Genomic DNA, 20,000 nt, shown 5'->3' on the forward strand with positions numbered 1-20,000 from the left:
AATGCCCCCGAACTTATCAATGTCCACAGGTTTCGATTTATTTTGAAAGAGCAGCTTGCTTACAGCTCATGAACATGTTGCGAATAGTTATATTGACGCTTATATGTATATCCATTTGTTGTGTCTTTGCTGGAGACAGTTACCAAGAATCTAAACCTGGTAATGAGAAACGCAAAAGCGAGGCAAGCGGTAGTTATCGAGTGAAAAAATATCGTAGGAACCGTCACATTCACGGACTAAAAAAAAGTCGCTTATAATTATTCGGATCCACGAGGCACTTTAAAGAAAATTAAACAACCTAAAACCCTTATTTAGCCGCAATGACATGAAGCATTGCATTTGAAAAGAGGTCAAAGGAAATGCTCTTGCATTAAAGGACAAATCCTGCCGACCAGAAACAACAATAACTGCCGAAAATGCGTGTCATGACCCCTCAGTATGAAATAAGTGGCAAAAATCACATTTGCTCAGACAAAACGTTTTCCTTCAGAGGTATAATCTACCCGCCAGAGAGAAAATTCATTGGAACAAGCAGCATTTTGGCATGAGGTAAAAGTCGTGTGTTGCCTACCGACTTCGTTTTTACACTTGAATGATTTTTTCATTTAGTTTTTATTCATGTATTTATTTTAGAACTGAAATTTAGCGTTTAATCTTACTCCTTGTAATAATAATAAAATCGACACGATGACCCGCTAACTTGAGTCCAAGCCATTCCTATTTTTCTTTCGGGATCATTTGCGGTCAACTTTGGGGATCACTTGCGGTCGAGGATCATTTGCGGTTCATTTTGGGAATAATTTGCGGTCTCGGGATCATTTGCGGTTGGAGATCACTTGCGGTACTGTACAGTAATCACTAACGCTGATCAGTCCTCCTGCTATGCCACCTGAAAGAGAAGAAGAACTTGATATAAGGAAACAATCTGGTATTCGGAAAATTTTAAAATCACAAATACAATCTGATCTTTCCTTATAACAATGACAATTTAGTAGTGAAGCTGGTCACTTTCTGACGTGGTTCTGATTGACACGTTTTGATGCAATATTTTGTATTATTGCTTTGTCCTGGTCAATGACTCTCCATATAAAAAAGTGAAACTCTACTGAAAAGAGTCCAGTTGTACTGTAATGTTGAAAACAAGAAGACTACAACACTTCCTTATTCTTTTTCTTCTAGATGATACCGTGTGTCGTACATCATGGCTGCTGAAAACACAAATACGTACTTTCTTTGGTCCCTCCTTTTTTCCCTCCAAAAAATTAATCATCATCCAATTTTACAAGAAAAACACTTAATTTCCGACAATCAATAATTTTAGACTTCACTAACCTACAATCCCTCCAATGTCATAAAATGTTGAAATCTTATCAGCAACAGTGTCCTTCCAGCCAAACTCTGAAAACATTGATTTTGCTCAGAAAGTAAACTGGAGTCGGTAATCGGTTTTGAAGCAAAACTAGCCTGCGTAGCAAGCGTTTCCGTGCTGTTTCGGAGCAAAGAAAGATCGAGGAGCGAGAGTCTCGTTCCATTTTTCGCGCGGCCAAAACAGAAAATCTCGCTCCTCGGTCTTTCTTTGCTCCGAAACAGCACCGAAACGCTTGCTACGCAGGCTATAGCAAAACGGAAGACTACACTCTTATAAGAACATTTCAAAGGTAATGCTTGGTTTAACGTACAATCTTGGACAGAATAAAATGAAACCACCATCTCCCCAAATCAAGGATGAAGCAGTGCAAAAGCCAAAACGCTTTATTTTCCCATCCTTGATTTTGGGGGGAAGGGGGTGAAATGAATTTTCTTTCTATTTTGTCCAAGATTGTAGTTATTATAATATTGGCCATGTCAATGAATGCGGACTAAGCTCATGTTACTTCTGTTCTGGTGAGCAGAACTGGACTCTGCTCAGGTAGGGCCAAACACAACCTTCACTTCCTTTTTACTCTTAAGTGGTCGACACTTAACGGCAGCCTTTCAGTGAAGACGTATGTTTTACTGCACCCATTCGCAAGCTAGACGACACTGAACGTTCTTTTGAACAGCTGCAAAAAAGTGGATCACACTACATAATTTTATATCCTTGCTGCCAATGAGAGAAAAACTAAAAGTGCTTCGGACACACTTCTTTAAACAAAATTTCTGGTCAGATTTTTGCGCGAATCTATGCTAAACCCACCCCATACTTTAATCCTCTTCACCTCAGAATTTCATTCTCTCAAACGTGGTATTACCAGCTGATTTACAAAAACAATAACCAAACAAGAGAAGAATCACAAAGAACACTTACTGTTTGATAAATAAAAAGGCAGCCAGAAAAAGAAAGAGTAGTTGACTAGTTTAAGGCAAGCATAGGAGAGTGAATACTATTGGAAGAAATAAAAAAGAAGCAATTACTTCTGGAGGAAGGTGATTCTTCCCAGGACATCAAACCTAAAACTGACACTAACAGATCAAGTAAAAAGGAAATTATTCTGCCTTAAAATAAATATTAAATAAATAAATAAATAAATAAATAAGTAATAACTAAAAGATACCTAAATGCATAAATGATCCTACATATGTAGCTAAAGACCTAGAGGAGTGGTAACACAATAGCCGAAAACGACATTTGGTTACAATCATCACCGAAAATGTACTCACAGGGATGACTCCTGGAAGGAAAACAGCTTGGCAAAAAGTAACAGCTTTCTTATGCTGTGGCATCACTGAACGATTTAGTGTCACTGAGGATGACTATAGAAAACAATTTTAAAACAATTTATTGAGGATATCAACTTCACTTAAACTAGTTATTTACAGAAGGGTCTTCTAAGACTAAAACCAACAAGACGCCCAAAGTCGTTTCCGTGGGATGCGTTGGTCTATGGAAGCATAATGGCGTTCTATCTAGGTTAATGGAACAACACAAAACAAAACATCCGCTTGGTTTATCCAGGGTCGAACCCAGGGTTACAAAGTTCGATTAAGTTCCAATCTTTTAATCCAAGATGAAAGTTTAATATTCCAAGATGCTCTTGATACGGTTAAAAATTAATTGCAATGCGTTTCCAAGGTCTCAAAGTTAACATAGTTCCAATGATTATCCCTGATTCCAAGGTATAATAAGTTTACTCATGTCCTGATCCGTGTCTCATCCAGAAGTCCAATTCATGCCGAAAGCGAGTCGTCGATCGACGAGGACAATATTTTCGCGATTTCAACGCCAATCGTCAAGGGTACGAGTTGAAATTTACGCGATTTAACCTCCCATTGTCAAGGTGTTTTCGATAAGAAAAGAAAAAAACTGAACTCTAGCTGTGCTCGGCAAAAACTGGCGAACTCCGAATAGAAAAATCTATCGGAAATCACGGCCCGCAACCAGACGCTACTAAAACCTTAACAGAAAAGAATCATGAAGGAAAGAAATAATTTGGCTTAGGTCGCCTTTCGTGACTTGCCAGTATCCCGAAGGATTTCGCTGGTTAACAAGCCATCCTAAACCACGAGTGAGAAAACTCAAGCGCGACAAATTTGGCAAGGAACGTTCTGATTTCAACAAGTTCTTCAGAGGAAGCAAATCGATTAAAAATCGATACAGATTTTGTACAATCTGATTGATCGGCTTGAAAGAAGAGATAATCGATAAAGATTTTACGCAATCCTATTGGCTGGCTTTGCAATTTTGGGTACAACCGAACCGGATTTTTACCGTGGGAGTGCCACAGGCATCCCACGGAATAACAAAATAATAATTTGTATGATAAAAGTTAAAAAATCAGATGTCAATCAACACGAATTTGGAAACTGAAATCCCAGTTTTCAAATGTATTTACTTAGCAATTAATGAATGAGGCTGAGTAGGATATGAAGAATTAAGCAAATCGAGGAGGGTGTTATCCACAGAGGCCGAAGGCCGAGGTGGATAACACCCTCGGAGATCTGCTTAATTCTTCATATCCTACGAAAGCCGAATTCATTAATTGTTTTATTATTCATTCAAAATAATTCCTAGTGTAAAAACATAGCTAAAACATGCTTACCTGCATCGATGTTAAGTTTATCTTCGATAGTGGACGTTTAGGTTTGTCCAGCTGCGTAAATATTCTCCAAATAGCAGATGTCGCCCTCCGAGTTGTCTTCTTGCTGTCTTTGCTATGTTTTTAGCCATTATTTCGCCTAGTTCCAGCTGTAGTTCTTACTATTGAAACGAGTGAAGTGTCCGCCATTATAGTTTTCACAACAAAAACAACTCAACCTTGTCCCCAGGTCTTCTCGGTTAACGGTTCATTAACCTGTAGAAGGCTGCATTTTTAACGTCATTTCCTCGTTAAACACAAAATTCTTCCAAATTTGGTCATCAGTAACTGGCTATGGTGAATCATGCGTGTGCTTTTAGCCAATCAGAATTGAATTGAATTAAATATATTTAAAGCACACAAAAATGTAATGAAGGAGATACAAAACATTTAATAATAAATAGGTAATTTAAAAGTCACTTTGAAAACGTTTCGTTTAAAACTGGGTAAAGAAGCGGCTCCCCTAAGTGACAGATCAAGGGAATTCCACTCATTTGCAACAAAGTTAATACCGGTCCAAAGGCCCCACCTTCTTTTGACTACGTCTTTCCTAAAATTGTTCCTACATCGGGTATTATAGTCATAAAAATCACGAATAAAACTATATTGAAAAGCATCTGAAAAAAGGTTTTGAATTGATTTATAGCGCGCGGCGGTGTCCCATTGATAAGAAGAAATTGGAAACCTATGGACGCAAGAAAATTTGGCTTTGACGTTGCGTACGCCCGCCCGCTCGTACACCCACTACATGTAAGCCAATGTCAAATATCACAGTAGATCTTGCAGACAAATATCACATGACCATCACGCGGGCTCAGATGAAAGACCGGTTGTTTTGCCCCTACTTGTAAGCCTATGTAATATGTCACGCTTCCCAACATAAATATAGGCACGTTTTACGTGCATGAGCTATTTTGAATGCTTCAGTGTAACAGTATCGGCAATCTACTCTTTTATACCTAGAGTAAGGCTATCTTTTGTGCGAAATTGGGTATAGCTGCACATTAATGAAAATGAGGACCGCTACGCATAGCTGGTTCGGTCCTCATAATATAGATTCACTTTTCTGTCTTTCCTTCAGACATCTGGTGTAAAATAAACAAATTGCTAAAGTACTATGAATATCAACTCACAAAACGTTGCTTTAATAGAGGGAAGACTCAAAGGTTTCAAGCTTTCTTGATGGTTTCTTAAAATAACAAAGCTCGTCGAATACCGAATAGCTAAGAAATGTCACGATTTTCATCATTGTTGTAGATGGTTGCATCATCATTATTCACGAGGTTGTCACGTGCGATTCCAATTTAATGAAACAGTCTTTAACTCTGACGACTTAATTCTAAAAGTGTCATAAGTTATAAGTTATTGCCTTTGCTTCGGCACTAGTTACAAAACTAAAGAATCTTCAAACGTTCAAGTTACTATCATCACTGTGAAAAGCCAGAAAGATATGCAGAATCACACAGTTTGCACGTGAAAGTGTTGGACTTTGCCCCTTTCGTGGTTCGTACGTGAGGGAATTCGAGTTATCACACAGTAATCGAGTAAACAGAATTATAAAGATAACTCATGCACACAATTTGCACGTGAAGATGTTGGAATTTGGCCCTTTTACAATTCGTACGTCAAAAAAACGCAAATTGTTTACTAGAAAATTTTTTCAAACAATTTTCAGAAATCACCTAGGCTTCATTACAACATCTGCAATTAAATTATGCTTCATGCAACGTCATGGTTGATAGCCTAACATTCATTAACTTCCAAGAAAATTATCAAACTGCCGAAATATATTTCTTCCCATATTATGTTACTCCACTCAATAAAACAATATATAGTTATTGTGTCAACTTAGACTCTTAAAATCCGTCTAGTTCTTATCTCAGCCAGCACAATTGCAAACCACGACGTTATGTTACAATAAGGGATTAGGACCAGACGAGAAAAGACGGACTGCGGACTCTTTTGTGGTAAACAAACTCTACGTCAGCCCAGAAACGGAGTAACCCATTGGTCAGTTTTACAGGTGTTGACAGATCATTGACTGGTCTGTGGTGGAGACGCAAGCGATAAAAATAGTCACGCGTCACAACTAACTAAAACGTTAAAGAATATCTCACAGAAGGAAAGTGCTGTAAATTTCCTCAAGGGAAAGGAATTCAAGGCAATCTTACCGGATTTAAAAAAAGTAAACTTTTTCAGTTGTTTATGTTCTATTTATAAATCGTTTCAAGTTAATCGGGTTTAATTGATTAATTAAATTACCCTGACAGCGTCGTTGTCCCCAGATAGAACAAAAGAATCAGCAGTCTCTTATTTTTTCGTCTCGGCCTTACGCCCTCGTTTATCGCGGCTCGCGGCTTCCCCGCTCGCGTGCTTGGGTTTCTCATGCAATAAATTTGCAAAAAAAAAATAAGAGACTGCTCGCAGTCTAGTGTCAACTAGCTTCTTCCAGTTTTATTCCGTAATGCTACTATTTCTTCTTAAGTTACGCATCTTTACTAAATAAAATACGTTTCAATAACTATAATGACTCTTAGGCAGCTAGCTTGTTTCACGTTGTTCACCTAATTCACGTTTTTTTTCCTGGTACAAAAAAGGTCTGTTGAACTTTGTAACCGAGAGAAAAAAGCTTGTTTACAGGGTTAACAACACTCGCCTTGCCTTTCAAACTTCTAAAACCATAATTATTGCCAAGGCAGTAACGGTTTCCTCCCATAAGTTAGTTTACTATGATGCGACAAAGATATGCAGTGAGAATAAATTACAAATTTATGAGTCATTTTTCCTGTGTTAAATACTCACTGAAGTAGTGCCTTGTGAAGCCATGTTAGTAAAAGCCTCCTGCTCAATTACTGAGTGGTCAGTCAACACTGAAACTGAAAAATATTTTACAGTTAAATATTGGCAAAGCAATATATTTGAAAAAAATTGAGGGGCTTTCATGAGAATGCATTTTTTCATAATCAGAAAATATTTGACGAAAGATATACGTTAATAGATAGTAACAACTTAATAACATTGTGTTACAGACCTCGAACACGTACACCTAAACCACGTACTTCAATACTTTAAATTTTTGAAGTACGTGTCAAGGCTTAACGTTAGATTGCAACATAAGTAAGCTTGATTTTTGGCCAGTTTGTGAACGTAATGGAAGGACGCAAACCACGCTGGAAAGTGAACCTAATTTTGTCGCGCGAGGATCGCAAGCTGAGTGCGATTTCGCTTTGGTCATAAATCTTTCTTTCTATCGGTTTGGTATCAGCAGTTGCTTAGCAACAAACCATAAACAAACTCTATCATGTCATCGTGCATTTTGGGTTTCTAGGCAACACAACTGGTTAGCCACCGACTATGGCTAATTTTATTCATCCTCTGTTTACTGTACTTTGGCGAATCACCTGTAACTGCGTAGCAGGCGCTTGGATCCGTTCTTTCTTGCGCCCACTACTTCCAAGCGCTTGCCACGCAGGCTAAATTACCTGGCGAATCGCGCAGTCTTTCTGTGGCAAATAACAGCGGGCTGCAAACACAACAGTGCCCGATTCGACAAGTGGCTGGAATTCCTTGCCGTGAAAGATTTGACACCGAAAGAACGGCTGTTGTAAAGCCCGAAAGTGAATATACACGGAAAGAATGCGAAATGGCTTAGAAATACTCGTTTAAGGTATTTTTCCTCAAATGTATCTTTGAATTCATGATAAATACAGCTCCACAAGGTTCAAACGGTGTGAATGGCAACAGGGGTCTATTTTGCATGAGCATGCGCGACCGCTGAACAAGCCATGTGCATGGAGGCCCACCACAGGGTTTGTCTTCATCAAAATGGCGCGTCTCAAAGCTATCATAGCGATTATTTTGCTCGTTGGTCTTGGCGAATGTGCTCGGGATTTAACAAAATGTGTAGTTTGCAAAAAAAAATCTAACATGGTCGTAACAAAAGCGAAGTAGACCGGCTTTAACATACACGAGCTACTATCAAATTTCATCTCCCCACTTGACCTGGACAACAGCGCGCGTATATGTAGTGCCTGGAGGATTGCGCTGACCTCATCAAAGTCTAAACAAAGTGCAGAAACGTATGTTGATGCAAGTAAACACTTTCAACTTTCTTTGTTTTGAAATGGGAAAGGAAGAGAAATATTAAAAAAAAACATAGCAAATTTCAGCGAGTGGGTTCGAAGTGCGCGAAAGCCGATGTTCAGTTCAGCAGTGAATTAATATATGTTCTACAATTTTCCCAGCACTTTAAAGCTACAAAATTAAGAGCACACGAGACGTAGATTAGTCACCTGGTGAGATGTTGGTGGTAATCACTCTGTATGTCTCGAACAATAAAAAAATGAATATCAATGAGACACAGTCAAAACTGCATTCAATAGGACCGAAATTAAAGTCCAATCTTGTGACCGATTTTGATGAAACAAACGGTTAGGTTTCCCAAGAAGTACAGTAAACATGTGATGCCGACCAAAGGTTAAAAATCATTAGAATATTTAAGTTCTGGCCAAAAGCAGATTCCTGTAAAAGATGCGTTACAATGTTAGTCCACGCAAAAACAAGAAGTTGTCCAATTTTCCTATAAACAAACTTTGTATCGCTAAAATGCTTAAGGCAAAAACTTTCTATTCCAACTGAAAACGGCATGGTAGTCGCCCGCTGATCGTTATTAATCCACTACCGAAATATGGCTAAATCAGCTATTAACAAATTATTGACAGAAATCCTCTACGGCATCGAGAAACTGATTTACATCCGATTTATAGACAAACACTAAATAAAGGACATTTTGCTCAATAGCTACGCATCAGCAATGCATTCTATGCCAAACTTTGCGGTTCTTAAAGGGGAATCAAGACACGAGTCGAGCGTCAAACAACAACAAGCAGCCATGTTCGTGTCAGACATCCTTGAGAAACTTGCTCTTTCACCTCGTTCAGCGCATCAGTCTCCACTTTAAATCAACAGATCTTTACTTATTTTGTACAACGAAGGTCTTTCCTAAGTTCCTGCTACCATTTCAACCACAAGCAAGCTTTCAAAGTGAACAATTTGGTTCCTATGACTATGCAGCAAGGTCGCTGTCACTGGTCACGTGCTCTTTGACAAGTCAGCGGTCGCGCATGCTCATGCAAAAAAGACCCCTGTTGTGAATGGCAGAGAAAAATACTTTAACACTATTATTTTACAGTGGTAATCCCTGCAGTAGTCGCATGGCCCAGTGCCAAAAGGCCGCCCATTTGGCGATGGAGGAAGTCGGGGTGCAGGTTCAAATCCCGGCGGGGCAACTCGCTGTTTTTTTTTTTCATCTTAGTCTTACCCTTTGGCTTGTTTCTGTTAACTGTATACTGCTAACCTTCGCGAGAGTTTTGCGAAAACGTATTTCTAGTACATACAAAAATTGCACGCATTCAATGCGTGAATTCAAGACAAATGTAGGCCGTGTGTGTTCAAACAGACATCTGCACATCACCAGTCACTAACTTCTTATCTAACCCTTGGTAAATTTCCATGTTGTCACCAATGGCTAGCAAATCCCAATAGACATCACCAAAAAACTAACCTGTGTGGCATTTTTGTCTAGTGAACATTAACTGAATAAACATTAAGGCACTTGCCAAGGGCACACAAATGAGCTGCAAAGCTGCAAGAACAATTAACTGTTTCTCATTGTTTCTATCTCATTTCTTCTTGCAGCTTCGCCTTTCACTAAGTATACGCTCCCTTCATCCCTTCCCTAGCTCCGCAGGCTACTTAAATTCTCCTGGTCATATGGAAAATTAGAAATGTCTTTTTGACTCTACAAAGTACAACAAATTTTTTACCATGGTCGCTTGCTTGTGAAGGCTGGTTTTCTTCTTCAGGCATTGGCAATCCTGTTCGAACATAAACAATTAAACTGACGTTAATACATTCTTACCGTTCTTACTAAAAATGAACTACAGTAGTCGTGAAATCTGTTACAAATCAATGCCCTAATATTTTGCTCTAGTTTATATTAAGAAAACTAACGGATATCAGATCAATTATCCTTCAAATCATGAACATTATATCACACCTGCCAAACCCCAAAACCAAGAGAGAATGATCTAGCTCATTCTCTCTTGCCAAAACTAAGAAACCTTGAAATGGTGAATGAGTCTGAGTGGTGTACCAAACAAAACGGTTATATGACAAAATTTAGAAATTCAAAATTTATTCGCCTTGCCCGCCGGAATGTTATTTTCAAAGCGAAACGAAAATAGAGCCTGATCTCAGGTTAAAAGTTTCCATGATCACTAAGTGAAGTTGAAGTTGTACATTTTACCTCTTCAAACTCAAAGTAGGTTCCAAGTCCACTTACATTATACTTGGAGGTTCTAGTGTGCAATCAACAAATGAGCCTAGTCCTTTAAACATAATGGACTTACCAATTTGATCAGGCGAGGGAATTAAACAAAAGAACACCAGAATACCAAATGCAAATAGCACCCCAGCAGGTACAAGCATGGCATACTGCAATAAAAAAATGTATGCACAATACCAGGTATTAATGACAATTATAAGAAACTAGCATTGGAGGGCTAATTCTTTTAATTAGTGTTTTTTGAAGGTTACAAAATTCATGAAACTTTTTACCGACCTCAAAAGTAAATAAATAGAGCTGCCCCGACAGTTGGATTTAGAAAGAAGGAGATTTGATAAATTATATGCTATAGGTTATACATAATGAGAGGGACAGGTACTGGTGAGACAAATGGGGCACTTGAGAAAGTCTTAACTCATGTTTACAGTAAACAAAACTGATCTGACCTAGCATTATGTAAATAAAACATGCCGCTGAGATGGAAATGCCAGTGAAATGTAACGTCTTAAAAATTTTCAAGGTCGCAGACAGCAGTCAAGAAGGGATGACAAAAATTCAAGGTTACAGGGTAGAAGGAGGGTTTAACGGCTGGCAGGGAAGGACAGGAAACGCTTTCTGCTGACCACAGACATTTTCCAGAATGGCCCAAAACCGTTTTGATCCGGCGGGACATTAGCTGTCATATAATAACCAATCATTATAATCTAAAACTTACAGCAACAAACAAAAGAAAACTTGAAAGAAAGCGCCAGAAATCTTTTAGCTTTCCGTAAAAAAAAATTTAACCGCCCAAGAAAGGTTTCGAGTGTTTGTTTAAACTGTACGAAAATCAAAGTAGCAAGTTTCCCCCAACTTAGCCTAAGCCTTCCAATATGCCAGGAATGACAGTGTCGGGGGTCGCGCTAGCCATTGTTTCGAAAAAAACTGGTAAAAATGGTAAAAAAGGAAAGGAAACTCTGCAATTTGGCCAGTTGCAAGAAATTAATCACCACTTCTCTACTGAGAAAAAGAAAATGGACTACACTGCTTTAGGTTAGGTTTTTAATCAATCAACCGTTCAGCTCCGTCTAAGTGTGAGAATTTTCCAAATTTAGGGTTTACCATGCACCTTCCGAATTGTCTCATGCATTCACAACCTAGAATGTATCACCTAGTATCACCTATGCGAACAATGATGTTGAAGAAATAGAGTGTTGTGTTAACAGATTTAGATAGAATTCGTATATGGCTTGCAGCAAACAAACTTACACTAAACACGATTAAGACAGAATTTTTATTAATTGGGTCTAGGCAAAGACTGTCAACGCTAGAAAGGAATCCCACCATTGAAATTAAGGGCCTGTTTACATGAAGGTGGGGGACCCCAGGTAGGCGAGGTAACATGCGGCGGGTTACCACACCTAACAAGTAAACGTGATCACATTAAAATGAGAAATTATATGGACTGGGGCAGTCCAACTCCATGAAAACAGGCCCTAACCAGTCTCCGATTAAACGAGTGTCGACTTCAAAATCCCTAGGTGTTCACATCGATGGAAATCTTTTTTGGGAGTGTCATATTAATGAAATCTCTACGAAGATTGCTTCTAGCATAAGTGCGATTAAGCGTTATTAGGTATTCTCTCCATTTTCAGACTCTGCTTAACGTATACAATTCACTGGTACAGCCACACTTTGATTACTGTAATGTAGTATGGGGAAACTGTTCTAAGAACCTGTCTTGTAAATTGCAGAAACTGCAGAATCGCGCCGCTCGCGTTCTAACTTTCTCTAATTATGACTGTAGTACTAGTGAATTGTTTCAAAATTTAAAGAGGTCGAAACTTGTCCATCAGTGCGTAGTTAGTAAAGCAATAATGATGCATAGCATTGTAAATAACACAGCTCCAGAGTATCTTACTTCGCGTTTTGTTCGTCGCTGCGATTTAACTAGTTCTAACCTTAGAGAGAATGAATACAAGCTCGCTGTTCCACATCCCCGCACTGAATTTTATAAAAGGAGTCTTTCTCATAGCGGAAGTGTGTTATGGAACAGCTTGCCTCTGGAGGTGCGGCAATTGTCATCCCTAATGTATTTAAGGGAAAATTAAGGGACCTCAATTTCGATTGTGAAATAATTTAAATTAGCGATATGTTATTTTTACACACGGACTCCTTGAAAAGCAGGTGTTTTCTTTTCATCTTTATAACTTCAGTTTTATCTTAGATTCTAGTTAAGTTTAGTTAGGTACGTAGTTAGTTTTCAGTTCTGACTTGAACGTAAATGAACCTGAAGGAAATACCGTGTATAAATAAAGTTACCATACCATACGTAAGCACTACAGTTTCGAACATTACTTGGGAACAAAATAATCATCAAGCACCTGAAGCGTTCTTTCAAGACTCGTATCCTAACCATCAACGGCTAATGTGAAAGAAAGTTCTTAAACGTCCATGCCAAGAACATGCAACAGTAGAGCTCACTTTTGCGCGTCGTTCGAAACATTTTTTCCCGTCACATTCAAGTTAAACGTTCACTTCCACCTCTTCCACCGCTGACTTAAATTGTTTGATTCTACCTTAGGAGTTTCTGGTTCCAATCCACTGACATCTAAATAACCGAAGCCATTCCAGAACCGCAAATAGCACCGCTTGTCGCGTCAGTTTTGCCTGATCCACCGCGTCCCGGCATCGCGATGATATCCTCCGCGAAATTTTTGACGAAACTCTTGAAATCCTCGAGAAAATCCTCGAAATCCTCGTCGCCAGTGTAGCAGACCGCGGTGAGGTTAACACAGTTTATTCCCGTCCGTTACACTGTCATACTAAACCGAAACTGACAGAATAAATTACACACACGCTCTATACATACATGCAAATTCTGTAGGTCTCGAGTGTATTATATCATATACATTCATTCGCACGCGAGCATCCTATACACTACAGTCAGCCTAATACCTTTCGTGTAAACATCAACCCATCTCCTGTAGTCAAACACTTTTTACCATGAGCACCCTGTGCAGCTCACTCGCGATACTGGTGCCACATCTAACATGGCTCCTGCCTCGGCCGCACCGCTGTATAGTTTTCCTATCTCCCCTGCCTATCAGATGGCACGTCAGGATAAAGGAATTACTGCCATAGACGTGATTGGTGAGGTGCACTGTATTCTCACCCATGGAAATCGAACATTCGAGCTAGACGTCCTGGTTGTTCGCTAACTCGATGTTGATATATTAGCGGGTAATCCCTTCATGGTTCCAAAAAGACACAAGTTCAGAGCCCTATACCTGGAATTTGACGATGTGTTTAACGCCGCCATTCAAAATACAATGGTGCCAGTGGCCTTATTGAGCTGTCATGAACATTGGTCCCACACTCCCTCCTCACCTTACAGGCAGACGCCCACAGTACAACAGAAGCACCTTTAAAGGAGCTGCAAGACTATTTCGATGAGCTTGATGCTACTGGTGTGATTGCTAAACCCGAGCAGGTGAATACCTCAACACCTCATTGCTTGCTGATGTTCTTCACAACTATAAGCGCGTTCTCTCTCTTCTCCGTAGCAACCTTCACATGTTGCGATGGGTGTGGTCAAATGACACCCTTCAGGCTAGTTCACTGTTCAAGCCCTGTGCTCCTTTGTCGGAGCTTACAAGGTGCTCGGCTGCTTCCTCCCTCGGCACTTAGCAGTTGGATCCTCTCAATCAGGCCAACGCCGGAAATAAATCAGAGAAAGACACGTGTGGTTTAACGGACTACTCCGGCCTGGCTTTCAGCTCTGCCCAATGTGCCTTAGAGGGCAACAAAATTCCTCAAACAAGTGATGCTTTGTGGATCGCGATTGATTGATGGCTTCGTGAAAAAACAGAGGGCATCGCAGCAACACTATACGCGTACGGGAATGACCCCTTACTCTTGGCTGGGTTCTTCAATGCAACGGCACAAACATCAAGTTACCTTGCTACCATGCGAGATTGAAGCCATGGCTATAGCTGCTGCAATAAACCACTTTGCTCCACATATCATCCAGTCTCCACATACAACCGAAGTTCGTACGGACAGTAGGCCTTGTCTCCAAGCCTAAGAGAAGCTCAAGGGAGGGGAGTTTTCTGCTAGTTCCAGAGTCATTACCTTCTTGTTAACAGTCAGCCGCTATTTTTTTATGTTCGCCACATTGCTGGGGTTGAGAATCTTTCTTCTGACTTTGCAAGCAGAACCTCGAATCCAGTAGCCAAATATGCAACTTTATTGCAGACTTGTAAGATTCTGTAGCGTGCAGCATTTCCGTGCGTGAAGTCCTCGAAGACTTCGCATTCCATGCTGTGTGGCAAGCTACACAACTACAGTGCCGCACCTCAGGCAAACTCATTCCCACCTAAGGTAGGGCACCAGACCGTCAAAAAGGCCGCAAGAACTGTAGACATTAAACGCTACCTTCAGGTTTGCAGTTTACTCCTTATTGGCGACATAACTTTGGCCTGAAAGAACATAGATCTAAAGTATGTTTTGTTGACATAGCCGCTTTCAGAGAAACAGAATAACGGTTACATGAAATCTACAAATTGGGAGTTTTTCCAAAATCTAGCAATAATCATTCTCGACTGTTAAAATCCTCTAATGTCCGTATAGTTTAGACCGTTGTCTTTACCGCTTTGGCGAAGTTTGAAAAAAATTTATAGCTGTTTTAACAATATATTAAAAAAATATTCTAACACTTTTGCATCTCCAAAAAATGTCTTCTTCTCTTTTGTTTTCTAATTACAGTGAAACCTGTATTAAGCGGACACCCTCTATTAAGCGGACAGTAGCCGAAGTTCCCAAATTTATTTCCCTTATTTACTTTAAATGAAACCTTTATTAAGCGGACACCTCTATTAAGCGGACGCGGACACCTAAAAAGTAGCTGACATGGTGATTTCTATTGTTACCAATCTGTATTCAACGGACACTTGTAATTAAATTCCACCACCCAACATGCCAGACACCGGAAATGCAAAAGATTACCTGGAATTGCCACCCAAATTTTTTTTTTATTTTTACATTAAAAAACGTGACTTGATTAGTTTCACAGTACAGTGCTGTTTTCTATTTCGTTTTGTTTTTATAGGGCTTGTTTCACTCATCTGAATTCTTCAAATTTGAGTTGCAATCTATGCTTATGGTACTACAATCAATTGGTCCACTTTGATAAAGAAATTAATGCAAACGTATATCATCATATTCTCTCGGGGAGAATTCTGAGCGTTTCCACTGTTCATTTGAATGGCATTTGAAACCTCATATGACGTTATCTATCGAAACCTGTATTAGGCGGACACCCTGTATTAAGCGGACACCACAGCATTCCCCGAGGGTGTCCGCTTAATACAGGGTTCACTGTATCAAAAAATGATGATTTACAGGGCCATTACAACCTATGTTTATATTTGTTGGCCCAGTTGGCGCTGTGAATCATCATTTTTGAAGACCTGAGTATATTATACGAATTAAAAAAGAATTTAGCCAACTAAGTGTTTTTGTCTCTCAAGGTGATCTGTGCACGTTCCAGACGTAATGCAAATTTTAACAGAATTAAAAAGCCTCACTTTGTGAGGAACCTATTCACAGGTCTTAATTGACAGACAATTGTCTAAACGTAATTAATTGTTGCCTCTTATACACTGATAAATAGCGGCTGGCGTTTCCCGCCCTTCCCTACCCCTCACTGCCCCTATTTATGCTTGCCCTTACACGTATCCCCCGCTTCTCCAGCTTGGCTAAAAGAAAACGGAAACGACTGTTACGTAAGGCTCGGGGGTGGGGTTGGTACCCATAATTGGGGAGAAGGAGAGTGGGGTTTACAACATGCATATGTATGTTGATTTGCAACGATTTTCAGTTCAACACAGTGTTATAACAATGCTACGACATTATCTCGAATTGCTACATCTACACTGTTACCACAAATTAGTTGCAACAAATCGTCTCATTTAACATCCCCTTAAAGCAGGGGATGTAATTGATACATAACTATAATTAGTTTCTATAATATGTTTTTTTTTCCTTTTCAAGATTGAATTAAGATATATTATGTCCTCTTCCAGTTATGGTTCCTGATCCTATTCTTGTTCTTTTTCCTGCGTTCGGTCTCCCGGTTTTCCACATGCCCCATAAAATTGCCAGTAAGTACCCGAAGATCCGAACAGGACTATTTAAATACACTACTGATCTTTCATTGCTTGGCATAAAACGTACCTCACAAACAACTGGGCAATGGGCTAGACCTCTCAGAATATCGGCTGGTATAATAGCAAGACCAGTTATCCCTTATGGTTAGAGGGACTGCTAAAAAATTATATCCGGAGCAGTGGCCTGGGTAAATAAAGGCATGTGGCCGATTCATTGTGCTCCTTTTTTCCTTACATAACAGTGGCAAAAGTTTTCAGGGCCCAGCTGTTCGAAAGGTGAATAAAATTAAATTCTTGTCAAGTGGATAATAAAAGTGCATGGTTTCCAGACACTTCATCGAATCACTGACCACAGATTACAAGGTTTATAAAATAGAAAAAGACTGCTGGAAACACTGAACCAATAATTATACTGTTACTGGCAATTCAAACCATACCAGGATGTTGATCATGAGAGGTTACAACACCTTTTACTGACATTGTGGGTTTAATGTCATAGGGCTACTGTAGGCTCATAACCCTTGAAGCCTAGCCAAGAGTGATGAAGATGAAATTTATCCTTATAAAACATAGTGGTCATGGGAATTAAGGACATGATCTCAGAAGGTGAACCTAATTGATACCTTAACATCTTCTCCCCACTACTTCTAGAGGAAACGTTTCAAGAAATAATGAGAATTTGAATTTTGATGTTAGGAATTAAAGGGTTGAATCAAACATTTACTTACTTTTTGTACAAATTAAAACACCCCCTTACCATCAAAAAGGGGAAACCAGTTAACATTAATAAAGCAGCTACTAGTAGGAGTAAAGATTACATTGTCCACTTTTACTGACCTCATACCCATAATCTAAAACAGCAGCTACCTAAAGGAGAGATCGGGAAGATAAAAACAAATTTACTTAATATGATAACAATTATTACATACATGTAATATCTTATGCGGTTCCTGGCAGAAGCTGTAAGCAGCCTCTCTTATTAAAAAGCTATCATTCACATATCCAAAAACATTTTGAGGCAATATTTTGATCTCAATTTTGATTCAGTTATGCCCATACTAAGCAGCTGCAGCCACATAATCAAAGATGTCTTTCACTAAATGACACATTGACAAATACTGGGTACCGCAGACATGTACTCGCTGTACTTGCACAAAGTACTAAACGTAGTCTAAATTTGTCTTTTTTCTAACATACCATAATCATGGCACTTAATTTTTTTTTTCGGGGGCGGGGGGACCCTTTATTTACGACTGAAGAGGCTGCTGTTTCTCGCCAGGCAATTAATTTTTGCAATTCCCAGCAAGTTGTCCAGAACAATATTTCACTTTTTCTTGGGCAGCTTGTGAGGCTGATTGGTTTGATTAACATGGTGTTCCATCTGTCCTCCAGGTACTTAACACTAAAGTTAAACTTTGTGAGGAAGAATTTTAAAGGAGCTGCTTTTTCCTTTCATTAATATTCTTTACAATTTGTGAATTAGGGGGAGAATGATACTGAAATATTGCAAACCTAAGAATGCACAAAACTTTTAGAGGGAAATGGTAATAACTAGAAAAACATACTACACATAGCTTACTTGCAATGCTCCTAGAATATTTCCCACAGAGGCATTAGCACTCCACAATCCAAACACAATTCCTCGGCTAAAAATATAATATCAACAATGATAGCCTGAGCTTTTTAGACAAGCAGAGAGTCTGAATTTTTCATGTCTCAGTTATAGCTGTTTGAGTTCTCCAGACAAACCTCCACCTTGCCCCCTCACCCTCACTCTAGAAACATATTTTAACCCCATAATATTCTAATAAGTCACATAACGAAAACATGTAACATAAAAATTTGATATTTGGGGGGCGTTTCTTTACTAAAATCCAAATCCAGATTTTTAATCCGAAAATGGATATTTCGTTTCTTTAGTAAAATCCAAAAACGGATTATCGATCCAAACGATCCACAACGGACGTGGATTCTTTGGATCATATCCAAAACCAGATACTTTGGTTACATGATCCGAAACGTTTCGTTACTACGGATCCGAAAAGAATGAATATAGCCAGCGGTAGCTCGAAACAATTTTAGCACATACAGCAGCTGTTTGACAACACTGCTCATCTTTACGGCCATTTTTGAACTCGAGGCATGGATGAAACGATCGATTTTATCGGTTTCATCGGGATGGTTAAATTGCAATACAAACAGGACCTGCATTGTACTAGTTCACAGGGACAAATCGAGACAAAACTGTTACACAACTTCGCCAGCGCGTCTTGCGATGTTTTACTTTTCCAGCATATATCTTATTTCAAGACACATCTTCACTTGGCCCGTCTAAAGCAGTATCCTTGAGCTAACCGTCCAGAATACAAGGAAAGATCAGCAAATTGGCAACATTATCAGAAGCCGAGTTATTCTCTCTCCAGGATACCGCCCGGCGATATTGTAGGTCGTTTCTATGGAAATGAATGAAAAACAATCCTTTTTTGGATACATCGTTTCTTTCCTTAACGAAAAATCCTAATGATCCGGATTTTTGATCCGATCTCGGATTTTAGTAAAGAAACGCACCCTTAGTGTATTAATTGGAAAACCAAGCTTTTGTGTTCTTCTGTTAGCCTGAAGCGTCTAAATTCCCTGTATCTCTTTAGAACCACGCTGGGGTTTCTTAGCCTTCCAAACACAAGAATAGGAATTTATCTGCCCAAATGCGGAATAAGTGAATTGAAGGCATCCTTGTTAAACAATTGTGGCCATTCTCATAGAGTCTGCTAAAAAGCTGACAAGAAACATAATTCAAGCTGTAAGCTTTGACGGGAAGACACAAAGGAAATAAGAAGAAATAAAGGAAGTTTATTGAATGTCACAATGGTGATAGCCTGTGAGCAAGCTATCTATTTCAAGTGGTAAGTGAAGGGAGTATTAGCCTGTGTACAGCCGCCCCTTACCTCAAAAAAATCGGATTTTTTTTTTTTTTGGAGGTAAGGGGCGGCTGTACACAGGCTAAGGGAGTATGGGCAAGACAGCAATAAGAATATCAAAAACAAACAATAAGTTTCCTCAGCAAAACAAGAACTCTGCTCCATTTTTTTGCCGTTATTGCAGGACTATAAGTTTTACGGAGAGAGTAATTAATATAACAATAAAAATGACATTTTTTTTCTTTCTCTTCTGTGAACTTGGACATGGTTCATGGTTAGGAAGTATTCAAATCCAGGAAAGTTTGTCAACATTTGACAGAGTGAGTACGCTAAAATGATCGCACTAAAGTTAATTTAAAAGAACAAAAAGTGACTTTTTATGTGACGTTTTAGTTTAACTCCCAAATGGTCAGAAGAGCAGCTAGAGGAACTTTTTCTTTTTTCTTTGAGTCCTTGACTGCAGTTTGCAAAATGAAGTGGACCTTCTCGAGTAAGGCAGATCGTCTGTGGTTAATTGTTTGAAGTGCTCTGC

The 20,000-nt window shown here is 39.2% G+C and overlaps 1 protein-coding gene across 2 annotated transcripts in view; it reads right to left on the reverse strand.

The window, feature by feature from the left end:
* The window catches only part of LOC140922610 (sugar phosphate exchanger 3-like), a 54,172-nt gene that overhangs the window by 11,149 nt on the left and 23,023 nt on the right, over positions 1 to 20,000 (reverse strand). For both annotated transcript variants that reach the window (XM_073372592.1, XM_073372593.1), the window contains 9 exons: positions 18,130 to 18,196; positions 17,388 to 17,417; positions 10,466 to 10,550; positions 9,881 to 9,931; positions 6,858 to 6,931; positions 2,641 to 2,733; positions 2,288 to 2,363; positions 1,333 to 1,398; positions 864 to 889 (listed from right to left, as the gene is read on the reverse strand). In XM_073372592.1, the coding sequence (XP_073228693.1) occupies positions 864 to 889; positions 1,333 to 1,398; positions 2,288 to 2,363; positions 2,641 to 2,733; positions 6,858 to 6,931; positions 9,881 to 9,931; positions 10,466 to 10,550; positions 17,388 to 17,417; positions 18,130 to 18,196 (568 nt within the window). The remainder of the gene's footprint in view (positions 1 to 863; positions 890 to 1,332; positions 1,399 to 2,287; positions 2,364 to 2,640; positions 2,734 to 6,857; positions 6,932 to 9,880; positions 9,932 to 10,465; positions 10,551 to 17,387; positions 17,418 to 18,129; positions 18,197 to 20,000) is intronic.

The sequence above is a fragment of the Porites lutea genome, chromosome 13 (assembly GCF_958299795.1).
Source record: "Porites lutea chromosome 13, jaPorLute2.1, whole genome shotgun sequence".
NCBI classification, from domain to species: domain Eukaryota; kingdom Metazoa; phylum Cnidaria; class Anthozoa; order Scleractinia; family Poritidae; genus Porites; species Porites lutea.